This window comes from Phaethon aethereus, assembly GCF_964289735.1.
Source record: "Phaethon aethereus genome assembly, chromosome: 6".
NCBI classification, from domain to species: domain Eukaryota; kingdom Metazoa; phylum Chordata; class Aves; order Phaethontiformes; family Phaethontidae; genus Phaethon; species Phaethon aethereus.
The window spans coordinates 30,893,427-30,921,026 of record NC_138580.1 but is presented as its reverse complement, the minus strand read 5'-3'; the positions used below and the strand labels follow the sequence as shown (position 1 = coordinate 30,921,026).

Genomic DNA, 27,600 nt, shown 5'->3' with positions numbered 1-27,600 from the left:
GGTGTAACTTACTTATTTTTGCCTTAAATCTGTTCTTATGAGGAAAAATATTCCTTTTGCCTTTTTCTTCTGTCTTACCTTGAGCTCTTTCCTCTGAATTACCATCGCTAGGTAATTCCCTATTACCAGGAGTAATTCTGTGCCAGTTTTGATCAGACCTCAGAACAAAGCTCTTCTGAGTATGCCTGCTCTATGTTGCTTACTTTAAACAAGTGTATTTGTTGAATCCAATGTATTTTTAAATATTATTTAGTGAAATCTCAAAACTCTTACAGTGTTTTCAAATTCTTATTTTAGAGCCTTTCTAGTTTGTGAGAGTCTTGAAGGAATTTCCTGTATAAAAAGTTTGTATTTGGTGATTTTGGTTGTTAACTTTTTTAATTGGAATGTTCAAAATACGGTTTTTAGTACTAATTCACTTCCTTTTCAGGATCCTTGCCACTATCCTGGCATACCTATGGAATATAGGAATGTCCTACAAGATTTCCAAACCAAAATGCCCCAGAGTATCCAAATATATCAGGCAAGTGATTTTATTCTAAGATTGTTCTGTGCTTTTAAGACTTGGTAAGAAGTCACTGTTCAAGCATGACGCTTGCTTTGAAGCTCAGGTACAAATTTTCCAAAGGATTGAAGGCAACAGGCTCTTAATGGTTGGTTTTAACTGTATCTCAATTAGAAAAACCTTGTCTGTGAAAATAGACTTATATGGGTGTATGAGTTTATTCTTTCACTTCTTCTAAACAGTTCTCAAAAGACAAATATGCTGAACAAACTCCATTGTCACACTGCTTAAATTTGGTATATTGCAGTATGCAAACCAACTGGAAAAAAATAGAAGAAATAAAAAAGATTGAGAAGTCCAAGTCTATAGCTATCACTATAGTATTCTGGTCTCAAGATAGACTTTTCTTAAGATCTCAGAGGTCTCTTAGGTCTTATTGTAGACTTAAAAGTCGAGATGGAGTTTGTGATGGCTATCTGATCAAATTAACAAGAGTATTCAAGGAGAAGTCAGCAGTAGAGGGCAGCAAAGAACTTTTGGATTTTTTTGAGATCTCCCTTGTGACTAGATGATGGTGGGAACTCCTGCAAGGATTTTTCATATTTTTATACCATCAATACACAAGTAAAAATCTCAAGTTTTTGAAAACCTAAAGAAAATTCAAAAGAAATCTAGGGAAACATTTTTTTCTTTTTCAAATATTCTTTAGAATTTTAGCTTTAAATACTTAAAATTTGTTTGAAGTAGTTATCTTCAGCTTCTTTCAGAGTTATCATTAAAAAAAGACAGTACAAACTTATAAAAGGGACTAGGTTTTTTATGACTTTCAGCAATTTCATGCAAGAAAGTAACTAAACAACAGAAATTGAAACTATGTTATTCAATCATCTGGAATTGACCAACAGAAATAATTTAGAAACCCAGAAAATCTGTTCTTTCACTTTAAATTTCTATCTAACTTTTGCAAGTCATAGAATCACAGGATCGTTAAGGTTGGAAAAGACCTTTAAGATCATCAAGTCCAACCATCAACCCAACCACCATGCCCACTAAAGTCTCTATCTTTTGTCTGGAGTTCTTAATCTGAACATTATTAAGTTTTTAAAATTAAGGGGGAAAAAAAGAATGCATATCCTGAAAGATAAATACCTGGTCATTCTGTTAGTAAAAAAAGTTGAGATAATTTGGCTGAGACAGCCATTTGAGGAACTTCAGGCAGTCAAGTGAAAAATGTCTGTTCTTGGCCTTGGGCTAATAGCAGGCAGTGTGCCAGAAAGTGCAGAAGGTAGAAGTGTGTAGTCAGAACACTTGTGTACTGGAAGCTATAGAAGAAAAAAGGTTTTGAGATGTGAGCAATTACCTAGTTCTAAATGTAGAAGAGGAAAAAGTTAGTGTGAACACTGACCCAGACATTGGAAAAGTGTTCTGGAAGTTGGCAACAATTAGTTGGTGTGGCAGAATTAACTGGCAACACTGAATTAACTTTCAGGAGAGACTTAGGAAAATAAGGTTAATAAGGCACTAAATTCATAAACAGGTGCAAGGAAGTAAAATTGGGAAGGAAACATTTAAACAATATTTTCTCACTGATTTACATTGATCAGTTGCAATCTTCCAGCAAGGAAGACAAATCCTAGAAATCACTGCAAATAGCTTAAAATACAACACCAGACGCTGGTAAAATACAGAGCAGAATCTTCTGAGAATAGTTCAGAAGTATTAGAGCTTCATGACATCAAACAGTAAGGGAGGAAACTGTCCTCATAAAGAAGTGCTGTTTGTATCACTTTGATGTAAAGTGAAGGAAAAAAATTAAGGATTAAGGAAAAAAATCCAAGTAGACAAACCTATGCAAGGCTCTTGGAAGGCTCCTTAAGAGACGAAATTTAAGAAATCCTCAGGAGCAGCAGTCACATCCTGCATCCACATCCATTTTCAATATTGAACCGGAAGTTAATAATATGAACAGTTGTTCCTTCATCTGATTTCCTGGTTGCTATAACATGACTATTTTTTTTAACTGTTTGGGGTTGTGTGTATGTGTATTTTTGACTGTACAGGACATAGAGCCGAGTCAGTCTCCCCAGGATCCTGTAGGACGGCCCATTATGCACCAGTCTGGAATTAAGCATGCCACTGGTGAAGCAGTTTACATTGATGACCTTCCTTCTGTGGATGGGGAGCTCTTCCTGGCTGTTGTCACTAGTTCCAGAGCTCATGCTAAGATTGTGTAAGTGTTCAAACTGTATCTGAAGAAAGTGCTATTATGAAATTGCTGTCTAAGGACTTGTGTGTATGCAGAACAGTATGCCTGATGCCCGTGCTGGCTCGGGTGCTGGAAGCAATATTATCACTCTACTAGAAGGCTCTGTTTGGATTTACATCTCACTCCATATTACTGTACTAATAAGGTTGAACTGTTTCTGGTCCATGAGCCATCCTAGAGCTAGCCTAGGTACGAGACAAAGTGCTGAGCTGTGCAGTGCAAGCAGGCACCGAAACTCACCTTTACCAACATAGCTTTGAAATTTTAACTATTATGAGAAAATTGTTCAAAATGTAAGAAATAGTGTTACAATGTTGCAGCAACAAAGTAGCAAAGCTCATATGAAGCCTTATAGGGGGGAATGATGGGAAGAGGATTTTATTTTGAAGGAAAACTGTTTTCACTTACGTTTTTGTACTGCCAAGGTACGCCTATTCTAGCAGTTTGTTCAAGATTCAGGCACCAAAATGCACACATCCAAGTTGTCTGCCCAGCATTCAGGCACCAAGACATGTATCCAAGTGGTCTGGTTAGGATTCCTTGTGATGACAGAGTGGAGTGGGGCTGCTAGCTATAGAGTCCTTGTCATATTTCCTGATTTATTTTTAGGTTGGTGATAGTATGCTGGGTTTGGATGTGCTCTTTTTGGTACCATCAAGGAGCTGACATCCCCCCACCTCTGTTAGTAGGATTTATTCACTCTCCTTTGTCTTCTGATTTGGGTGTCCAGAGAAGATGCATGTAGATGTGCTGGGATCTTGATAAGCTGCTAAACTAGGTGCTATCAAAACATGCCGTTCTTATAGACCTTCTGCCGTTCTTTCTGATACTTCAACACCCATACATTTCTGTACGTTCTTCATTTATACTGTTTGTGCCATTTCTATTATAATTCTCTACATAAACTCTGTTTGTAGATACTTATTTGTATCAGTTTGATATCTGTGTAGGCTGTGCGGTCTTAGCAAGTTGCAGTTGTAGCATCATAATTGTGCAGTGATTTTTATTAAATCAATGCAGTTCAGGCAGTCTAATGGGCCAATGATTTCCCTCTTGCATCTAGAGTATTTCCTAGAAACGAAGCAGGTTACTAGAATTTTAAATTGCTTTTGACTTGCAGTTCTTTGCATGCCAGAGATAGAAGGAAAAGACATCTCTGAACCTATGAGCAGATCCTGGCAGTACAAGAAACATACCTCTGTATTGTGTTCCCTTCCTCTGTGCAATGCTTTGTAAAACTAATGAATTACACTTCTCTCTTCCCATAACCCATCAGATCTATAGATACCTCAGAGGCTCTAAAAGGACCAGGTGTGTTTGATATCATAACAGCTCATGATGTACCAGCTACAAATGAGTTTTACTACTCTGATGATCCAGAGATTATATTTGCAAGAAACAAGGTATAACTACAATCTTTTTAACAGATTTTCTTCATTTTCACTGCTTTTCTTCAGCCTTTTGTAATGAAATTTTACTTGCCAACTCTTGAATTTCTGTATTGGGCTTACGTCAGGGAACCACTTTAGGTGTACTACAGTAAATTATTTTCCTGTTCCCTTTTCAACTTCAAAATAGCTGATATGCATTATATTCTGCCTAGAGAAATATATCAATTAGAAGAATACAGATTAAACCTCACAAAACCATGTGAGTTGTTGGGTGAGTATATTTCATTGAAAGTTAGCCTCCCAAATCACTTATCCATTTTTGAATACTGTATTTTCCTTGATTCCCCAGTTATACTGGTATTTCTAATAATTTGTTAGCTTCATGGGTGATCTAAAAAAAAAAGTCCTAACTCAAAACAAAATTCTAAAAAGGAAACATGAATAGTAGTTACATGAAAGAAGAATATCAGCAGCACGTATGGAAATAATTTCAATCCACTGTTCTATTAAGTGATGTGTATTTTACAGGTAATTTGTGTGGGTCAGATTGTCTGTGCTGTGGTTGCGGATTCAGATGTTCATGCCAAACAAGCAGCTGCAAAAGTGAAGATAGAGTATGAAGTGCTGGAACCAGTGATCTTAACAATTGAGGTACTAATCATTTATTTTCTGTTGCTTTTTTATTATTTTATCTATTTAGTTAATAGAATCAGCAGTTCACACTATTCACTTGCTTTTTAAACATGATTTTCTAAGGAAACAAGGTGAACATGAATATGCAATTAACCAGTCTGAGTCTCCCTGTAAAAAAATTTTAAACTTTTTGAATAATTTTGACCACATGTGATAGATAGGCAACAGTCTCAAAGGTATTAAGGTCCTGCAAGTTTCATAATAATAGACATAAGAGTACAAAAGAAGATCTCTTTGCCTTTTCCTCACTGGGAACATTAAATGAACACGCTGGTTGTTTATAATTCTTTTGGTAGCTACCAGCGGGGCAATCAGCACATGTATATTGGCTGAATGACCAGCTCCTGATTATCTGTAGCATTTTGTACCTGTTGTCCAGCTAACAAGCCACCAAAGTTAAGCTAGAGACATAGGAAGTTTTGGGGGAATGCGAGGGGAAAGATATTAGTGATATAGAACGTTTTAGGAATGTGAGGTGGGAGTCATAGGGGAAATGGACTTACGCTGGGTTAATGAGATGAGTGGCAGTAAGGAACAAAGGACGCATTTGCAGGGAACCAGCATTAGTTCTGGTAGTCACTTTACAGCTTGTTTCCATAATGCATGTGGGATGTAACAGAACAGTCTTTCTAGTATAAAAATAGAAGTAGTCTCTTTTTAAAGACTGGCAAATTCTACTAATATTTCATTACAGCTGAAACTCCAATGAAGTCTTACTAGAAATAAAGCAAATCATACTTAAACAGATTCCACTTTTACTTAGTCCTTGCAATTTCTTCCTCTCTTAATGGCATCAATCCTTAGATGATGTGGTTGCATTCTTATTCTGTGCTATCTTGGTCACTTGCTAGATGTCTGAGAGGGAAGAGCAGGTTGAATAAAATGAATGCTTTTCCTTCAGAAATGGCTATCGTCAACAACACAAGATACATCAGCAAAGAATTGCTGGAACAGAATACACAAACTCATGAACAATGACAGTAAAGTGATAAAATACAGTTGTTCATTGGCTTTGGTAGCTGGTGGTTCAGTTCTCTGAAGAGAATGGTTTTTCTCCTGAGAGTAAAATGCCACAACAAGCTGAGAACCTTTGAAATATTTAAAAAAAAAAAATTTCTCTTTTTCTCCACTGCAGGAAGCTATAAAGCACAACTCATTCTTTGAGCCAAAAAGAAAATTAGAACAAGGAAATGTTGATCAGGCATTTGAAACTGTTGATAACATAATTGAAGGTAAACCACAGAAGACATTTGGTGAGAAGTTGTTGTCAGTATTTGGGTTTGTCTGTTCTTCAAGTCTCAGTTCTACCTTTTTTCCATATAGCCGCTAGGCCTGAGAAAACTCTTGGTCACCTGGAGGTTAAACCTAGTGGTCTTGTGGTCAAACTACTGCATGCAAGCATTCTGCATCCTCTGTCCTTGAAACAGAATAATTAGGTTGGAAGGGGGTCATCTAGTCCAACCTCCTGCTTAAAGCAGGTCCAGTTAGAGCAGGTTACTAAGGGCCATATCCAGTCAGGTTTTTAATATCTCCAAAGATGGAGATTCTACAAAATCTATAGGCATCTATTCCAATGTTTGACCACTTTCATGGTGAATTTTTTTTTTCTTATATCAAGTTGGAATTTCTTGTGTTCATTGCCTCTTATCTTTCCACTGTGCATCTCTCAGAACAGTCTGGCTCACTCTTCTCTACACCCTCCCATTAGGTAGTTGTAGATAGCAATAAGGTCTCCTCTTAACCCTTTTCTTCTTATGCATGAGTAAGTCCAGTTCTCTCAGCTTCATACTTCCTGGGGTCCTGACCATCTTGGTGGCTGCCTTTTTGACCTGGTCCAGTATGTTCATGCTTTAATTTATCTATGTTTTATTTAATATTGTCACCGCTTGTAGGCAATATTGTTCTATTGTTAATCAAGTTCTGTTGATGCCACTGGAACAAGACCAATTTAATCCTGCAAGGAATTTCATCTGTGTTTTTATTTCAGATGTTGCTCCTTCATACAAGAAGCATCGGAAGATTTGATACTGATTACCATAATTTATATGATGATGGACAGTTAGTTCTTTCCTGGTTTGTTTCTTCTGTCCTTTTCCCTCAGAAACACTTGTGTTTTTCTCTTTGGATTAGGAGAGATTCACATTGGGGGACAGGAACACTTTTACATGGAGACTCAGAGTGTGCTTGCTGTTCCAAAAGGAGAGGATAAAGAAATGGATGTGTATGTGTCAACACAGCATCCAGCAATTATTCAGGTAATACAGAGCATTCTCAGAGAAAGTGTTTGAACCTGTGACAATAGAACTTTTTAAGTTTGGTTTACAAATCTATCTTAACAGTTTAGAAGCAGTAGGAACATGAAATTGCACATCTGGATTATCCAACAACAGCTGCTTTGTAGTACTGCTGTATCCTTCTAAACACTGACCACTAGACTGTGAGGATAAGGAGGAAGGAAAAGCCTCTTATTTCCCTTTGAACAAAGTACTGCATGCCCCACTAGTGTAGATGTGAAAAACTCCCTGTGGAGTGCTGGGTCTCCTCCATCCCCCTTAGCTTTCCATTGAGGTGAGGAGCAATCAGCACCCTGCAGAGTAAGAGTCTGCTGAGGGTTTGATCAACTCTAATAGCTGTAGGTGAGACTGCTGCTCCATGCCAAAATCATGACCATAGAATGGTTTGAGTTTGAAGGAACTTTTAAAGGTCATCTAATCCAACCCCCCTGCCATGGACAGGGTTATCTTTCACCAGATCAAGTTTCTCAAAGCCCTGTCCAACCTGACCTTGAACACTTCCAATGATGGGGCAACCTTAACCTGTTCCAGTGTCTTGCCACCCTCATTGTAAAAAATTTCTTTCTTATGTCCAATCTAAACCTACCATCTTTCAATTTAAAACCATTGCCCTTTGTCCTGTCAGTACAGGCACTGGTAAGAGTCTTTCTCTGTTTCTTATAAGCCTCCTTTATATATTGAAAAACCACAATAAGGTCTCCCTGGGGCCTTCTCTTCTCCAGGCTGAAAAACACCAACTCTCTCAGTCTTTCTTCACAGGAGGTGTTCCAGCCCTCTGATCATTTTCATGATGGTAAATGGTAAAGCAAATGCTGACATAACATATGGTCTGCATAGCAATAGCTATGGTGCATGAAATTGATAGTATTTCAGACTGAACACTGGCATTTTGTGTTCAAAGCCCAGTTTGGCTCCTTTTTTCATTTCCAGTATTATTACGTTGCCAATAGCCAAGAAACATGAAGAACTTCGTGCTTGAAAAAAATGAAGTGAAGCAAGAATATTCCTGATACTAGCAAGACCTTAGATTATTAAAAAAGAATGAGTTTGTTTGAGTTAAAAATTAAAATCAAATTTATGACCTTAGTAATAAAAATAATAAAAAAATATTCGTATCCCTTTTTCTTATATCTGAAGCTTCTTACTGTTTAGATAATGAAATCCAAGAGTATTATTCTTCACTTCTGTCCATGGCCCTTTCATGGCCTCCATGGTGGAGATTTTAAATGTGAACACTGCGGAGTGTTTGTTCTTATCTTTTTCTTGCTATTTAACCTAGGCTGAAGGAAAAATTATTTTCATCTGATTAAAAAAATAAAACCCTAGAAACATCTATGGAACAGTTTTCTAGAAAAGGCTTTTATTTCTGAACCTAACCTTTATGCTTAGTTTGAGATGGAATAAAAGATTAAAACTGGTTTTATACAGGAGATGGTAGCTGCAAGTTTAGGCATTCCAGCCAATAGGATCATGTGCCATGTTAAACGAGTTGGTGGAGCTTTTGGTGGGAAACTCCTGAAAGCTGGCTTACTGGCATCAGTTGCTGCAGTGGCAGCAAACAAGTAAGTGCAGTATGTGTGTATTGGGATATGAAGAGAAAATGAGGTGAACAAGTTTTGCATTTTGGCTAAAATGCTTTCTCCTTTCCCAAAGTTGATAGCAAAAAGTCATAAAATCCTGACTGTTCACATTTTGTAAAACTGTTTAGTGCATTTCTTTGTTTTGTTTTGTTAGACTGCTTAACATAAGCAGCTCTAGCCTCAACTAAATTAATGAGACTTGAAGAAATTGGTATTAGTATAAGCTAGAAATATTCTTGAAATGATTGAGCATTTCAAAAGGACCAGTCCCTAACTACTGATGCTTTGTATGTACATTCAAAACATGACATTAACTGTCCAGATGTGAACTGACACAGAAGGAAGAGTTCATGAATGGAACTGCTTTTAAGAACAAGTACTTCTAGTTCAGTCCCCAATATCTTTCAGTCAAAATTAGCTTAAATCTATTAGGTATTATGTTTTTGCTAATACTGCTTGAATTAGTTTAGGAAATTTAACACATAAAGCTCTATCCCCCACCCTCCAAATTTGGCAGGACAATATTGGCAATTAGCTGTCAGGGGATAGTAACCTTTTTTATAAGTGTAACTGATTTGCTGTGGAATGCAAATCAGGCTACATCCTGTCTTAGCCAAAATGATCTTGTAATCTGAGTGGTTAGCTCAATACATTTCTCTTGTTACTACCATCATTGTTGTACAAAGTGCTCTTGATTATTTTTGGCTACCTTATCTGTGTTTTGGATTAACCAGGCCATGCTAAAATAATCTTTTTTTATAGTTTAAACAATCTTTTTCCTTGTTAGGACCTTATTTTACATCTTATGTCCATTTTTTCAAAAGTAACTATTTTAAATGGTATATGCATTTGTAGACTAATTTTCATATTTTTATTTTTATCCATGTTTTGGTTTTATTCCAAAGCACCCTATTTCAGTACTATTCTGAATAGCTAAGAGGCAACTATTTCATGCTTAAGGTTGAATGCTAACTGCTGTTAGCTCACTTAACACAGTTCAGTCTTAACACTGAAATAACTTTTTCTTCAAAAAAAGTTTGCACTGAGTTATCTCATTGGCTTTCAAGACATGAAAATTCAGACGTGATTGTAAATGCAAAAAAAAATGAACTCTGGATATAGTTTCAAGCATATATTTAAACCTATTAAAGTTAAGTTTAATCTAAATGCATGTTTATATGCATGGCTAGATCTGGATATGTGATGAATAGCTATCTTGTTAACAACATTCTGGCTGAAATCTGAATTTTCTTTTGTTGATTTAGAACCAGCAGAGCAGTCCGTCTTATTCTGAGCCGAGGGGATGATATGTTAATCACTGGTGGCCGACATCCTTTTATTGGTAAATATAAAGTGAGTTCCACAAGAATTCAGTGAAAAAATACCTCCCCATATTCTGTGAATAAGTCTTTCAGTGTTACTGGTTAGTATTTCTTCTAGAAATGAAAAGGAGTATAATCAATTCAATTTTAAAACAAAACTACTAGCCAGCAAACTGAGAGATAAAGTTGCTGTACAGCCCTTTCTCTGCTTCTGCCTCTGTCTCTGCAGGGTTTTGTTTTGATTTTTTCCTAGTCCCTTTGTGTCCTTTTCCTTTTGTAGCTCTTTCTGTTTTTCCTTCTGGGAACAGGAAGCCAAACTAGCTTAAAATTCTTCTGCAGAGGTTTATTTTAAGCTGTCCGTATGGTTAGGTTCACACAAAGGAGCAGCTAGTTTTTCACAGAAACAGTGTCATACAGGAAAACTCACCCTGTGGAGGAAATTAATCTTTTCCCTGCTCATGGACTGTCATAAGTCATAACTATTCATTAGGACAATTTCAGCCTTCTTTTCCATCTCTACTACATAGGTAAAGTAAATGTTTTATAAGATGTTTCCCTAAACTTGAAAATGAGATCTAGCTCAAGTTGAGAATTCGGGAACTATTAGTCGCAACAAGTGAAAAGAGAGATGTGAGATAAAGATACCATTTATTCATTAAGAAAAACAAATGTCATACTCCATCTGCCAGACACTATTCTTACAGTTGGAGTGGGATTTGGCTTTGTCTACAGTGAACATTTCTAGGGGACGCGCTTATCAGCCATCTCAGGCAATATACAGGAAGCCACCGGGCTTCCCTGCTGCTTCCTTTCCCAATAGGCTGATGTTGCTTGTATGCTGTACCTATACAGATCACAGATGCCAGGTGGGAAAACCAATATCTTAGGAGCATACTTCTTTCTCTCTTGCCCTTCTATAGTTTCAGTGAATGCTGCCCAGAAATTAATAGTGCAATATGACCCTAACTGTGTAGGTTATATAAATTTTCAAAATATACGAGCACTGAAGAAATGAATGAATGCCAAAATCTAAATAAGTTGTTGTTGATCCTTCTAGGTTGGCTTCATGAATGATGGTAGGATCAGAGCTGTGGATGCCAAATATTACATTAATGGAGGATGCACCCCTGATGAATCTGTCCTGGTAAAGACTTTATAAGCTGACAAATCTTATAACAGGGAGGAATCATTAGCTGGAAAATGATGAAGGCCAAATTCCCTTGCACATTTATTGTTAATCATATAGCCTTTTGATGTAGGTACTGTGAGTTGTTGGTAAATCTACACTTAGTAGTTTAACATTTCCATATTCAGTTCAGTGAAGCACTATACTACTTTTTGATATTTTCTTACACATTTGCTTAATGAATGATTTCTCAAGTTTATTTTCCCATAACAAACATGTCAACTAACAATGTATTCCTTTTAAAATACATAGTACCTGCATTTGTGGCCTGTCTAAAGTTTTATGTCTACAAGGCTGGGAAGACCTTTCTTAGACTTCAGAAAATTCATAGTAATAGTTGTCCTGTTACTATTTCTAGGAAGTGAGGAAATGAATTACCTCAGTTCCTCACTTACAGGTCTGAAAAGTATAAAAAGTTGCTTGCTTTCGTATAAGTCACTAGCCATTTGTGTTTGCCTGGGCTATTCTAGCTGTAACTGAATTGTTCGTTGAGGTTACTACTCCTCATCTACTGCCCCACCTATGGGTATTTTCTGCACTCTAAAATCTGTCAGTGTAACTGCCCATGCTATTGGTGCCTAACCTGGTTCTGAAAAATAACCTGGGATAAAAAAAAAACCATGATTAAAAACATGTACATTAATGCAGATCACATGTCAGAACCATCTTAAGATGAAGTTCTACAATGATACAATGAAGCTGGTGGACCTAGAATTGGAGGCAGTGATAACCGAGTAACCTTTCCACCCAACTCAGCTGCAGCTGGAATAGCACAGGTGATAACAGCCTAACTCTCTAACATCATTCCCTAATTAATTAGATCAATAACCAGTGGTCTAGCTGTGTGATTCCATTTGATTCTATTAGTATAGTAATAATAATTCAATACTTTTAAAGGAGACATAGGCTTATTGGAAATAAAATCATAAGCTTTACCAAACTTACAGTCCAGGGTTTTTTCTGGACCAGTGTGACTTATCTGTGTGTTCCCAAGACAGTATTTTGGGATTGATTCTTTAGAGAGGACCTTATTCTATGGGAGCTTAGCCCTAGAGAGAGCCAAGATACTTGATGCTCATCGTAATACAGACTGGTCTTCCAGCATGGGAGTTGAATACCATTAACTTAGTTATTGTTCCGTCAACAATTAATAATATGTTTTAACTTTCTGTGACTTTGTAAGATTAGAACAGACATTTCTGGGAAGAAACTTCGGCATAGCTAAGAGTTATAACAATACATTGTATTCACTCTGATTCATCAATAACCTTCTTAAGACTGATCAGCTTCATATACATACTTTCTCTGAAGTCCATAAAAGTTGTGGTCATAATAATAATGAAAAAAAAGACTGTCTTTTTTCATTATGCAAATAACATTTCAACTTCTATTTCCTATGTGAAAAGGTAGCATTAGATGACGTTATTCATATGCACAGCTATTACAGCAAAACTGTCTTCAGCTGTTTCTATGCAGAAATGTTTTGAAGTTTATTGTTTAAAGCTCAACGGGAACAGTAGGAATACAGGGTTAAATTTGCCATTCTGAGAAATCTACTTAGTATTGAAGAGAGACAGTTTATTTATTTGTCTTGATACTGACTCCTAGAGCCTAATTTGAGGTATCTAATAAGAGATTTTCCTTTTTTTCTGTTTTTGGGTTTGTCATGTGAAATCTCTAAAAGAAAAACATAAAAACCAGAAGACACTGTAAACTGCAGTACATATGCTTTCTGGTGGAACTAAACCTTAACTGTGCATTTCCATAGGACATGATGGAATGATAACTCATTCACACAATGATAATTCATAATGCTTTCCTCAGTTCCTTTCATAGCTCCTATTGCTTTAAACCTAATCTGCCTATTTTTAGTTCTGTGTGGCTTTTGATATTGAAACAGGAGCAAAATCAATTGTAAAATGAAGTATTTGTTACATGCTTAACTACTGACCAGCACTCAACTACTAGTAACATCAGCTGTGTTCTGTGAATATCAAAAAAGAACTGGAAACTAACATGCTGCATGAGAAATATATGAATAAAGTCTGTATGTGTGCGTAAGAGTATTCTTACTACCAATGACTGACAAAAACACAATTTTAAAGCCAACTGTCTCAAGTTAAGGCCTTTATATGAGATGAGGAAGATTTAAATGTAAATTTGAAAGAAGCACTGTTCTGACATTTAACTATATGTTTGTCCTCTACCTCAGGTAGCAGAAGTAGCCATATTAAAAATGGACAATGCATACAAGATTCCCAACTTGAGATGCTGGGCTTATGCCTGCAAAACAAACTTGCCATCAAACACAGCATTCCGAGGGTTTGGCTTTCCCCAGTCAGCACTGGTGACGGAAACTTGGATAACAGGAGTTGCAGATAAAACCGGTTTATCACCAGAAAAGGTGACGAAATGAAGGCATCTTCTCTCCTGAAATGAAGTCTATGCAGTTAGAAAGTTAAAACCTTTTAGATTAGCTCAATTGTTTGAGCAAATCTTTTCTAAGTCAAACATAATTTGTGCTAAAATTCCTATTTTTTTAAATCAATATCTGGTTGTTGAATGAATAGCATGCTCTTACAAACTGAACCAAACTGGTAATTGTTCAAAAAACATATGGTAATCTTCTTGTTGTTTACTAATCCCCCCAAATGCTCAGTCTGCCTTTAACAGGATTGTGTAATAACTGTTAATTTTATTATTTCAGATTAGGGAAATAAATATGTATAAGGAGAATGACCAGACACACTTCAAACAAAAGTTTGATCCACGAAACTTAATACGGTGTTGGAATGAATGTATGGAGAAATCTGCATATTACAGTAGGAAAACAGCTATCAATGAATTTAACAAACAAAATTACTGGAAGAAAAAAGGGATTGCCATTGTACCAATGAAGTTTCCATTTGGACTAGGCACACGTTATCTTTCCCAGGTGAGTTTCTTTAAAGAACAGGTGAGCTAAGCTTTTTGTCCATAGAATTTTCCAGTTACTCTACCCTAGGATACAAAAAAAATGCGTTACCTTTCAACTTCTGCAAAACTATTGTCCTCCTAATGGTTATAACCTAAAGGCTACATTAGCTTCTAGCTCTCTTTAAACTGAGACCAAAGTTGTTTGCATTTCAGGACCAAGGCAGCTTGGACCCTGCCTACTTAAATGCCAGTCCCATCTCTTGTGATGTGGTATTGGTATAGATGAGTTGAACACTTTTATGAAAAGTTTTTGAGGACTAATGGCAAAGTGTTCATTGGATAAGTTATCCATTCTAGGAATAGCTCTGAGCTTACTCCTTCTGACCAGGGGTGTGTGTTGGGATGCTGTTCTTAAAGACTTAACCCTTTGATGCTATCAAAGACTAAGTTTATGGAAGAAAAGAGGACAGTAGTATTTTGGGTCTTTGTATTTTGTTTAATATAGGTGTCCAGTGCTTCTGGAATAGACAGCATTTTATCAATTGAAAATTGACTGACTTGTATCATATCAAACTGGCTGTCTCTGATCAAGACTTTACAGTGCTACTTCCAGTTGAATCTAGGAGGAAAATGTCGTTCAGAACCTTTCTTCTGTGTCTAATGCTGACAGCCTGCCCAGTTTATGCTGTTGAAAAACCTGTGTCCAAAGGCTCTCAAACATCAGTGAGAGAGAAAATGGAACTTGCAGCAATTTGCATGTACAGCCACTGGTGAGGGAGGTCCTCCAGCTTCTTTTGGAACCATTGAGATACTGTTGCCAGGTGTAGATTTATTTCAGGATCTAGCAACAGAAAAAGCAGACCTCCAAGCATTTGTATCTTTTTCTTTTGAAGCTCATTGTAGAGGAAGAGCATTCTAAATTTTGCCTTCTATTCAAAAGCATTAAACAGATATATTGAAATACACTTCAAAACCGTGTCTGAGTGATTCATCAATTCATCACCATATAGAACACATTTCTCACTAGTCTAATCTTGATTTTGTTTTTCTTTTTTAGGCTGCTGCTCTGGTTCATATTTATACTGATGGGTCTGTGCTTCTGACACATGGTGGAATTGAAATGGGGCAGGGTATTCATACAAAAATGATCCAGGTAACAAATGATCCAAACAAATATTACCTTGTGCTTTATCTGTCATGCAGATAAACAGCATGAAGGTTTTCTTTTGGTTAGTTAGTGTAGTAGTAGGACAGTTTCTTTATCAGCATAGCCACTGCTTCTTTGCATTGATGAGTTAGAAAGCAAAGATGCCTTCATTAAGAGTTATAGAGACAGTAGGAAGAAAAAAGAGATTGGTTTTTATTCTTCCAATGGTATGTGAAGAGGCTTGTTAGAAATAAGATTTTTTGGGGGCTGATCCCATAAAACCCATGGTAAAAAACACAGTCAGTATTCAGATTAGTATACAGTCCAGATGGTATTATTATGATCATATTGGTTTAATAGATAATTGAGAGACAGAACTGTAAAGATATTTATCAAGTCAATGAACGCTTGGGATCTGGGCCTGTATAAATTGCCCTAAGTCATACAGGATATAAGCAGCAAAATTGGTAATTGAATGTAGGACTCCAGAGTCTCAATCCAGAGTTTGAGTACAGCTAAAACATTGCTGCCCTTTTCTATTTCTTTGTGCTGACAAACTGGGCACAATAATTGCAGCTGGAGGTTGGAAGAGGACGTGCTAAAACTTTATCTTTCCTGGTATTGCTGACTTCTAGCAAGTACTAGGTAACTGTTGGAGTGTTTAGAATGTTTCTAAGACAGAGAAGAATATGTTGTTCTCCCTGAAACAGGTTGCTAGTCGGGAATTGAACATCCCCATGTCATGTATTCACTTTTGTGAAACAAGCACAACAACTGTTCCTAATGCATGTGCCTCAGCAGGATCTGCAGGGACAGATGTCAATGGCATGGCTGTGAAGGTAAAAAGTAGTATTTAGTTTAATAAAACACCCTATTCTTTGTGGTATTTAATGCCTGCCAAACTTTAAGCATTGGTGATCCCATAGAAATCAAGTTTGAGATTACCAATAATACCGCTGGAGATTGCCAAGAAGAAATATGAGTTGTTGACAGTTTCTCAGTAATGGTGCTTATGAGTTTTCAGAATATGACCTGAGCTCTCCCCAAAAGGCTTATGTTTGACAGAATCCTGTTTCATCTAACAAACTAACTAGTCCCATATAAATCTTGTATCCTGTTCCTGTTCTAAATCTACTGATTCATGCAGATTCTAGTCCTTGTAACTTAACCCTTAATAAGGCTTGTGTCTATGCAATTAGAATGACAATTCCTACCATACTTTTTCAAACCAAGATGACAGTAAAGCATATACTAATTAAGTACTAACTAGAACATATCTTGAATAGTGCCAAATGTATCTGTGTTAATTTTGTGTTATATTCTCCTGACTTCTCACCAGGATGCTTGCCAAACTCTTCTAAAACGCCTGCAATCTATCATCAACAGGAACCCAAAAGGGACCTGGAATGATTGGGTAAGACATGTGAATCCTACTAAATGTGTTTTGTGTGCTTGCAGAAACTGTGGTATATGGAGTGTAGTCTCTATCTGTCTTCTCAGCCTAATAATCCTAAAGTTAAAAACTGCAGAAACAGGTTATTTCACAGAAAGATGGAGTGTAGGTGCTTGGTTTAGATATGTGGGAAACAATCCCCAGTTCATAAGTTGGAAAGGAGGGAAGCTATCTGTGAAGTCACATTTGGGGGCACAGAAGTTTTTAATATACAAAACGTATCCACTTGTGCAATAACATGACCCACCCAGCTTACCTTCAGACAAGCTGTTGCCAGAACATTGTCAGGGTATATGTGTACAATGTCAGTTTTCCTACATGACTGTTCTTTATTTTTACCAAATCAATAAAGAGAAGCCTTCTCAACCTCTTCCTTCCATCTCTCTTCCAGGTGCAGTGTATTACAGAACTGCAAAAATGTAGCAGGAATCCTTGCTGCCGTTGCTCTAATATGCAATTAGTTATAATATTAGTTACATTTGCAGTAGAGTAGTACAGAAGTAGTGCTAAAGCTATTTATAGAAATGGCCCCTGCCTGGTGCCCACTTGAAACTGGGCTAGAAACTGAATTTTCCTAACTAAGAGCTTTCTGCTATAATATTAACTATTTTTATGAAGATATGGCTGAGAATTTAGTTTTGAGATGTTAAAAGAAAACCTGTTTGTTATGTCTTCTTATCCAGTATTACTTGTTATCTATGGCCTAATGAAAAGGACAATCCCTATCTTGAGACATTTACTGATCCAGTACAGTAGGGTGTTTCTTCTCAAGTGATTAAATACTATAATAACTGCAAAAATGTAAACACTTTCTTGGCAGTAGTAATTCCTAGCAATAGCAAATAATATTGGAATACATGTGGTAGCTTGATAACTGACAGCTATGTATGCAAAGATAATCTCCTCTAATAGGTGCCAAATTGATTTGGATAATTCAGACACACCCAAAATATTAGCAGAAATGGCTGACCTAAGAAAGAATGTTAATATATGCAAAGAAGTAATTTTACATCTTGCAAAGTCAGTAATTCTTGCAAAGTCAGAGTAGGGAAGTGATTGTGCCCCTGTACTCGGCACTGGTGAGGCCGCACCTTGAATACTGTGTTCAGTTTTGGGCCCCTCACTACAAGAGGGTGATACCTCACAAAGCTGGTGAGGGGTCTGGAGCACAAGTCTTATGAGGAGCGGCTGAGGGAACTGGGGTTGTTCAGTCTGGAGAAGAGGAGGCTTAGAGGAGACCTTATCGCTCTCTACAACTACCTGAAAGGGAGTTGTGGTGACGAGGGTGTTGGTCTCTTCTCCCAAGTAACTAGTGATAGGACAAGAGGAAATGGCCTCAAGTTGTGCCAGGGGAGGTTTAGATTGGATATTAGGAAAAATTTCTTCACTGAGAGAGTGGTCAGGCATTGGAACAGGCTGCCCAGGGAGGTGGTGGAGTCGCCATCTCTGGAAGTGTTCAAAAAACGTGTGGATGTGGTGCTTCAGGACATGGTTTAGGGGACATGGTGGTGCTGGATTAATGGTTGGACTTGATGACCTTGAAGGTCCTTTCCAACCTAGTGATTCTGTGATTCTGTATTTACTATTAATTAAAAATTAAAAAAAAAAATTCTAGACTTGTAAACTGAGTAAATCTAACTGAAAGGGAATAGATTTGGGACCTCACACTGTCATTTTTACTACTAGCAGAAGAACACAGTCAAGAGCATTTCTCTTGTCAACTGTCACTTTTGTGCCAATAGGGCATACAAATCTTTTATCTCAGTGACTTATCAACCAGATCTGCTCAATTGACAAAGAGGGACCCATTTCTATTGAACTTGAGCAGGATATTGAGCAGGGCCCTTTCTGACTATGACATTACCAGTAATAAAGATTCTGCAAGAGCGCTACTGTTGACAGGTCTATTCCTTATTGCCAAAAGACAAGAATTGCCAATTCAGATTGCTTGTCCAAAGTGGGTTTAGTTCTGTGGTATTAGGCACCATGTGCAGCTAAACATGCTTAACTCGGCTGGTCTTCCTTTCTTTACAATTTGTTACAGTTTGTTTTTTAACTAAATATGTGTAAATATATGTAAATAAAGTAAATATATGTATGCTGTGTTCCTTCTTGACTCCTTCCTTGGTTTACCACAAACACTGCTATATTTTACAGATTAAAGAAGCTTTTGAACAGAGTGTGAGTCTTTCAGCTACTGGCTACTTTAGGTAATATATTTTTGTTCCTTAAAAATGCACAGGTTAGACCAGGACTGATTTCTGAACATAACCAATTCTGTGAATAGAAGATCCTGTCCAATAGTTTTGTCTAATGGCTCAGCTTATGGCTTTTATGGTAATTGTTTGGGGTTTTATGTAATTGTTTGATATATGGTGGGTTGGAATATAAAGTTTAAGTGTTATGTCTATGCCTAGCCCTATGTGGACTCTCTAGAAAGTATGAAAATAATATTTTGTCCCATCTTTGCTCCATGATTCAGCCATTAGCAAACCAGGAGGCATCAAGAAGGATGAGAGGAAATGCCCTCAAGTTGTGCCAGGGGAGGTTTAGATTGGATATTAGGAAAAATTTCTTCACTGAAAGAGTGGTCAAACATTGGAACAGGCTGCCCAGGGAAGCGGTGGAGTCACCATCACTGGATATGTTCAGAAAACGTGTAGACCTGGCACTTCAGGACATGGTTTAATGGGCATGGTGGTGTTGGGTTGATGTTTGGACTTGATGATCTTAAAGGTCTTTTCCAACCTTAATGTTTTTATGATTCTAAGAAAGCGACTGCTGCCCATAACAGCAGGTGTGCAAAGTGGGGTATAGTTTATTTACTGGAGGCTGTATTGCTATAAGCTATAAATATTGTTGGACTACAAATTATTTACACTTTTACCCACAAACATGATCACACCGAGTTGCATGACAGGAAGAATGAGTGGCAGCATTAGAATATTTATCCAGCACACATGTGTAATTAGCAACCAGATGCATTTGTGGAAAATTAGGCACATTTAAGTATAGGTCTGTACCTTAAGGATATTTATCTTTAGAAGAAGGAGAATTTAAAACATCTGGTAGTGTTTAAGAGAAAGCTTATGGTAAATTTTTCTTTTAAAACTTAACTCATGAATCAGATGCCATGATTCAGCACTAATTGAAAGCTATGGGAGGACTTAGTGCTCACATGAGAAGTGGGGTTGCTCCCTGACCCTAGTTTTGGAGTCATTATTTTGACCTCTCTGGTTCTGGAGCCTCAGAAAATTCTCACCAGATATATATTCTTAGATGGATTTGTTCATAACAGCATGCTATTGTAGGACACGGTAATCTTAAACACAATTCCTATTGCTTTCTCTCAGTGCAGCCTGAATTCTTTCACAGTGTTTATAAAGAACCAGAAAGGAAAATTTCCTATGTTATAACTGAGGTGGGATTCAAAGCAAAACTTCTCTCTTAGCCTGCTGTGCTCTCCATCCACCTGTATTTACCTACTTATCAATAGCAACTTTTCAGGTATTCAGGCAGTCTGGAGTAAGTTGAAGAGGCACTTTGCAAACCTATACTTATTTAAAACACACAAAGCCCAAACGAAATGTCTCTTCCTGCTGTTAGGGCTGTTCAAATACGCTTTCTGCTTACGTAGGCCTTTAGGAATGTTGATAGCTCCAAAGCAATGAACAACAGTCATACTTTGCTGTTGACATTTAATAGTGTCCAAAACCATCTGCAGATCCCTCAGCCTCAAATCCTGTATTGATCTAGTTCTTATCCAGTCATATTCTTCACACCCAAGAATCTCAAAGCCAGCTGAGGTAGATGGGATGTGAGAAGTTGAATATGTGGATTTTGTGTATCCTTTTTTCAATGCGCAGTTCAATACTTTGAATTATACTATAATTGTTATATGGCGCATAAGTTTAAATATGCTCAACAAAGATATTTCAGTCATATATAGTCAGAAAATATGCTTTGGTCACATAGCTTACATGGTTGGGAGATACCACATTTCACTGTCCCCTTGTGTCTGTTGAATTTACCCTCCTCAGTCTCACTCCCTTCTAAGTAATTACACCTTTATTTCAATATGCCTGTTTTAACCCTGTCATTCTGTAGCCAATTTCTGTAATTTTAACTCTTTCATTTATCCCTTTCATAGGTCCTGACCAGTCTTCCTCCTTTTTTCTGAATTCCCTTATGTGCTATTATCTCAGCAACCATTACCTTAAATTTGTATTCTGTGTCTTTATTAGTATATTTCTAAGATTGTCCTGGTTATGGACTCTCCTGAACTGAAATAGCTTGCTTCTCTGCTAAATTTTATATAAATACCAGCTCCATCAAACCTAAACTGCTAGTGCTCTGTAGGATTTCATGGAACTCAACTGCTGGGTTCTGACCTGTTATTTAAGATTTCACTTAAAGTAGTTTCAAAATTTCATGTGTTCATCTGCTTTGTTATGATGCAAGTATTCATTAATTTTCTTCTTGTGGACTTTGTTTCTTCCGTCAGAGGTTACAATGAAAACATGGATTGGGAGAAAGGGGAAGGACAGCCATTCACATATTTTCTTTTTGGAGCTGCTTGTTCAGAGGTTGAAATTAACTGTCTAACAGGAGATCACAAGGTGATAACTGAGTGTCATGGAAGTTTTGTAAATAATATGAATGAGGTTTGTTTGTATCACTGGATGCTCCAACAACCATTCAGGTTTTGCATTAAGAAGTCACCTGTCTTGACATGATAGTAAATATATCAACAATGTAAATGCACATTACAGGTGGAGCATAATGAAAGCTGCACAGTGTTAACCAGCTTTTGGCACATCTGTATTAATGTTATATGGATTCACCCTTTGGTTTATGGCAGACATCTGACATGCTCTTTGCTTGTTCTCTCCCTGTTTGCCAGCAAACAAATTACAGCAGAGCTAAATATTCTATTTCCAGGCTTTTGAACATCTAGACAGCTAAATGTCATAGACTGCTGATCATATGCCCTCTATCTGTACTTATTTGTGTGAGGATTTCCTTGTGCAATGGCAAAAAGTCTGGCAGGGCTGTCTCTGGCCAAAATTCTGTTAAAGTTGAGACAAGTCCATTTTGCTTGTAATGAAGTATTGGAAATTGTGTTCATGGAAGGGCCTCTATCTTAGCATTGTTATTCCACTGAATACCAACTCTAACCCACATTATGTTCTAATGCCTCCACTCCATGCATCTCTCTCAGTAATACACTTTTGAATTTTATTGACAGAACCTCAGAACAGACATTGTTATGGACATTGGATGCAGCATAAATCCAGCTGTGGATATAGGACAGGTATGTGCCAAGAATTTCATGCTGTCTTATTTCTGTTACATTGATAGTCTTATGTGAAGTGAAGATTACCTCATTAATTCAGAAAACATTAATTTCTTACTAGATAACGTTGTAAGTCATAGATCATATTAGAAGGTCCTTTAGTTGTAACCTTGCCCCATCTGAGTCAATGTCAGAGATCCTGTAGATGTCAATGAAGCTTGAATTTTACCCATGGTGTCAACCTGTAGTACTTCCTGTATGTACATATGCCCACTATCCGCTGGACTTAAATACTGTTTGTGATCTATAGTCTCCTGTTGCTTGACCTGCCTTCCCCACTTGATAGCTGGGAAACACCTTTCTTCATTGCAGGCTGGTCTACAGATCGCATCACTTCATCATGAAAGCATTTGTCTCTGCCTGGTATCAGAGAGGAGTGTGCAAGTTTTTCCGATCACGGTAGCCCCAAAATGTTGAAGAATTCCATTAGGCAAACTGGAAAGAAAAGAGTCTTCTAACAGCTAGTGATACTTGACAAAGTTTTACCCATTTTACCAAACATGAGAATATAAATGCTATTTCTTTTCTTATTTAAAGATCGAAGGTGCCTTTGTTCAAGGCATTGGACTGTACACAATGGAGGAATTAAAGTACTCTCCAGAAGGAGTCCTCTATACTCGGGGTCCAGATCAGTATAAGATCCCTGCTGTTTGTGATATTCCAGAACGATTTAGTGTTTCCCTGCTGTCATCTTCCCAAAATCCTTATGCCATCTATGCATCCAAGGTAAGCAAACCATCCCAGGGCCTGATTCTTAGATCTCAAGACAATCAGAGACATTACTGTGATATAAAATATATATATGTTTTCAGTTCCCCTTCTTTAGCATTTCAAACAAGTGTCCATAAAATTGTTTTATTTATGCTATCAGGGAAACTAATATGAAAGATATAATGTGAGATATTGCTGCATATCTTTCATGGCTGGCAAGTAGTAATTTTATGGTTTTGTTAACAGATCATACACAGAAGCTGCAAGATGAATTTAAAACCATGCTTTTAAAATGTGGTGATAAACCAAAGTGTTAGAATAAAAATAACAAAGAAATTGATGGAGAAATCATAATGGCAATGAGAGTGTGCAGCTTACTTATGTGTGTTATGCAGTAAGAAATAGGATGGTATGTGTGTATTTATATGAGAGATTGACTCAAGTATTCAGCTGGTATAAGCATTGCTTCAGTTTACACCAGCAAATATTCTGGCCAGTTGCATATAAGTAGAAATGGTAAATCAAGATGAAGGTAATTCTGCAAATTTTCAGCTTTTTCAACTATTAGGTATGCTTTTAGAATACAGTAAAATAACACAGCACAACAGGAGGAAAAAGCATATTTTAAGGCAAAAGTTATTAAAGAACAAATAGGTCCTTAAAAACTATTTAAAGCTCTCTCAGTGATACCTAATTAGAAAAGTATTTGTTTGAAAAAAATATCATCTAGGTGAAGTAGTTACATAGTCAATTTGGAGCTGAGCTGATCTAGAGAGCTGATAATATCTCTCTTCAAACAGAGCTTTTATCCTTTTCTGTGAACTTATCTCCTATAATTACCCTTCAAATTCACTCTAATAAGGCATGATTCTGTCTTCATGCAGCATGTTTGAGGAAGACGTTTGGTTCTCAGATTTTAGCAAGGACATAAGTAAGATTCAGTGGCAATGTCCCAATCCAATCCAGATTAAAATATTCAATATCACAGCACTGAGAGGACTACAGAATAAGGGTGAATTTGACCTATCTTTGAGATAAGGAAAAAATGTGAATCTTATATCAGAACCAGTGAGAGGATGTCAAGCCCACTGAGTTCAGTGTTTGTCTGCAGGGAATTATCATGAATTCAGGCTTTGTTTCTTAGTTGTATCTGTACCTAGGTTTGGATTGCTTTAATTTTATCTGCCAGTTATTCTACATTTCAGTTTAGCAATGAGCCAAAATATTCTAAAATCAATAGCCAATATTTGAAATCAACATTTCTAGCTTCCTGGAAGCTACCATCAGAAGACTTGGTGTTATCTAAGCTTGCTTCCATTATATCCAAGAGAAACTTCCTTACTGAAGGACTATTGAATCACTGATTTTTAAGCTTTCTAGCTGATATTGATATGGCATATACTCTTCTTATTTGCTCAAAACCTACAACTATTTGACTGGTTTTTTCTTTTTCAGGGGATAGGTGAGGCAGGACTTTTCTTGGGATGCTCTGTGTTCTTCGCTTTGAGAGATGCAGTAACTAGTGTGAGGAATGAAAGAGGAATGAACAAGACCTTTGCACTGAACAGTCCTCTGACTGCTGAACAAATACGAGCAGGCTGTGCAGATGACTTTACTGAGATGGTAAATAGGAAGGTGGGGGAAGGGTCTGTTTGAGTATCTCTGGGTAGAAGTGCGTACTGCTTTTGGCATCCTTGAATGGTGGAGTGCCTAATGATGTCTCAAATTGGTCATGCTTTGTATACAGCAGTATCATATGGCTCCTTGTAATTGAAATGTCTGGTAATGGGTCTCACTCACACAAGTTATTCCAACAAATGCCACTCAAGCATTGCATTGGAATTTCCCTGGGTTTGTATAATCTTTTTTTTACTTACATAATTTTTACAATCTCCTCTTTCCCTGAAGCCTCTCTCTTTCTTCTGTATGTCAAATCCCATAGAGGATTAAATAGCCTCTCTTATCAACATGCAATGAATACTAGATCAGCCTCCAAGCATCTTCAGTCTCCTTCCAGGTGTTTTCCCCCAGTGACTTGCACTCTGGCACTGTCACCTTGTTCCGGTACTTCTTGCTATGCTCAGTACTCTTTGGGAGAAAAATAATTGACTCAGAGCTAACAAAAGGATACAGAAGAAAAAAAATGAGGCAATACACTTCTTATAATGCTGATCCTTTATATTCCATGTTTTCTGCAACTGTTCACTGTAGTCATGTTCCCACTGCTATTACAATTCTTTTTCTTTCTAAGTTTTTATTCAGCATACAACATCTGTGAAGCAAGGTCCTTGCCAGCATATAAATCCATAAAATCCCTGAACCTCTGAGGCTCTGCCATTGAAACTCTTGAGCTCTCACAGATTACTCCCATAGTATTTCTGTGGCCATGGTGGGGCATCATCGGCCCCCAGATCACTAAGTTCATGGGCTTACTCTCATCGCAGGAGCTTGCGGGAAGTGAGGTCCACCAGTGCAGAGACTATGCTTCTCCATCCATGTTTGGCCCTGACCCCAGTTATCACTGACCTTCCTTCCAGCCATCTTCTGTACGTATCTCCTGTAGAACACCTGCTGAGTGACTTGGAGGCAACTAATAAGGACAATATTGGGAGCCTGACAGTCAAACAACATTAACAAGCCACTCTTTTCATTTCTTGTTTGTTCTCTTAGATGACAAATGATGAATCGGCTTCCTCCACTCCTTGGGCCATATCTGTGTGAATGACAAACCAGCGTGCACAAGACCTGAATGGAATGGAATGAAAAACTGATTTACTGCCCCAATACACACTAATCAACACACAGATAAATATATTTTCTCATTTTCAGAATAGAATCAGTTACCAAAAATAGGCACATTACATCTTCTATCCTTATCTTCATTCTCCATCCAGTATATCCATTACAGTACTTCACTTAAATTACTGCATTTAATTGCTAGAAATACATCTCCTGCATTTGAAACATATATATTCAACAAGAAAGATCTGCAGAACAGCACAGCTCACATGCTGCAGGAGAAGCAAGTTAGGATGAAGTATAAAGCTATGTTAGATAAATTACTGCAGCTTATTACACTTAACTTCATATGATAAATTATTTTTTTAATGGCTTTAGCTAATTTTCTAATTTAGATTTGAATCTTGAAGTGGAGTGTGAGTGCAGAGATCTTTGTTGAAGAATCAGAGCCACCTTTGTTGGATTCAGACCCTTTTTGATCGGAAATGATGCTCTGATTTGTAGTAAAGTTGTTTCAGATTCTTTTGGCACAGACATCTTTGTGTTAAAAACATGCAAGAAAAAAGAGTTATGGTTTCCTTTTGCTATGCCAGGCGAATTTCTATGGCTGACATACATATATAGGAGATGAATTTTATCCCAAAAGTTGGAAGAGTCACTTAGTTGGCATTTCCCCTGGAAGCTTTCTTTTTCTCATGGAGGAAGCCAAAATCATCTGAACTTAATGGGAAAACTCACATGGATTTCAGTGTACTTTGATTAGAAGACTGGATGAGCCTGTCTCTGTAAAGGATTCTTAAGCAGTGCTTAATCCTGTGCTTGTAATTATATTGAGCCAGGAAAGTTAAGAGATTTCTCTCACTCTTGGCCACTCCGGTGACAAAGATAGAAAAAACAATGAGATCAAAAGATGATCTGCAAAGATCAGTCATCTAATGCTGCCTAGGGTGCAGTGGGATTAGACCACAGTGAAATAGCAGCAGCTGGAGAAAACAAAAAAATATATAGCAGCACTGATTTAAATGGTAACAGAAATTCTACTGTTATTAAATTTGAAGTATGTATATATTTGTAACCTAAGACAAGACCAAAAAATTACATAGAATATATAAAAGTTAATATATTATGAAAGCTCCAGCCACAACATTCAGATATCAGCATCAGAATCCACAATATTGATCTGACTGAGAATTTTTCCTCCTCTTAAAGCTGAGATTTCAGTTCTGAATGCACACACACACACAGTCACACACAAATACACAAAGCTCCATGGTATTTGGATTTCGGCATTTTATCTGTGATAAATCGTAACACAGAGAAAATACTTCACTTTTTTAGTGAGTCCACAGAAGTTTCCCAAAGTAGCACCTGAAAAACTGCAGCAGGTTCCCTGATAAGAAAGTAGAACTGGGAAAATTGGTAGTTTGTATGTTCGATGTGTAGTTTCAGTGGACCTCTACATCAGTTATTCCTTGCTGAGCATGGTGATGGTTCTCGTAGGTCAGATTGCCCCAGAGCCATGAAGACTTTAATTTGTAATGAAAATAAATGTCTTTAATTTGTTTGACATGTCAGCCTGCAGGCTCTTATTATTTCAATGCTCCTCAGTTTTCCACAGACTATTTTCTCTTCTCGCCTTCCATCCCTTTCATGAGTTGATACTGTATCTGTGACAGAAATCAGGTTAGTAGGTTAAACTGGTTTTGCATTGGCTATTAAGATACGAAATCTTTGTATCAGTTTGTTTGAATCTCTGTAACTGCTATCAGTAGGTGAAATTCAGCTGCTTAAACATAGACGTCTAGTACCATTTTAGATGCCATAAGACAGCAGAAACATAGGAGAACACAGGACTGGAAGATATGACACAGCAACTGAAGGCCAAGCAGGTTATAGCAATTGTCAGAAGTGGCACTAGAAGTGTGATTTAGGCGGCTGAAGCCCAGTTGGTTTTTACTTCTTTTTCTTCACTTTCTTTGTATTACTTTGGCTTTTATATATTTTAAGAAAGTAAATAAATTGAATTCAATGTTAATGCTGC

At 37.2% G+C, this 27,600-nt stretch overlaps 1 protein-coding gene across 1 annotated transcript in view; it reads left to right on the top strand.

Annotated features, from left to right (window-relative positions):
• LOC309406226 (aldehyde oxidase-like) overlaps positions 1-25,541 on the top strand; it is a gene marked incomplete at its 3' end in the record, with an annotated part of 43,900 nt that extends 18,359 nt beyond the window's left edge. The window contains exons 16-35 of the mRNA XM_082001325.1: positions 431-523; positions 2,566-2,735; positions 4,048-4,174; positions 4,691-4,813; positions 5,991-6,087; positions 6,986-7,110; positions 8,578-8,711; positions 9,995-10,082; positions 11,109-11,195; positions 13,450-13,641; positions 13,945-14,172; positions 15,211-15,306; positions 16,011-16,139; positions 16,640-16,714; positions 18,911-18,963; positions 21,258-21,372; positions 22,002-22,067; positions 22,647-22,835; positions 24,276-24,443; positions 25,491-25,541. Coding sequence (XP_081857451.1) covers positions 431-523; positions 2,566-2,735; positions 4,048-4,174; positions 4,691-4,813; positions 5,991-6,087; positions 6,986-7,110; positions 8,578-8,711; positions 9,995-10,082; positions 11,109-11,195; positions 13,450-13,641; positions 13,945-14,172; positions 15,211-15,306; positions 16,011-16,139; positions 16,640-16,714; positions 18,911-18,963; positions 21,258-21,372; positions 22,002-22,067; positions 22,647-22,835; positions 24,276-24,443; positions 25,491-25,541 — 2,406 coding nt within the window. The remainder of the gene's footprint in view (positions 1-430; positions 524-2,565; positions 2,736-4,047; positions 4,175-4,690; positions 4,814-5,990; positions 6,088-6,985; positions 7,111-8,577; positions 8,712-9,994; positions 10,083-11,108; positions 11,196-13,449; positions 13,642-13,944; positions 14,173-15,210; positions 15,307-16,010; positions 16,140-16,639; positions 16,715-18,910; positions 18,964-21,257; positions 21,373-22,001; positions 22,068-22,646; positions 22,836-24,275; positions 24,444-25,490) is intronic.
• Positions 25,542-27,600: the final 2,059 nt, after the last annotated feature.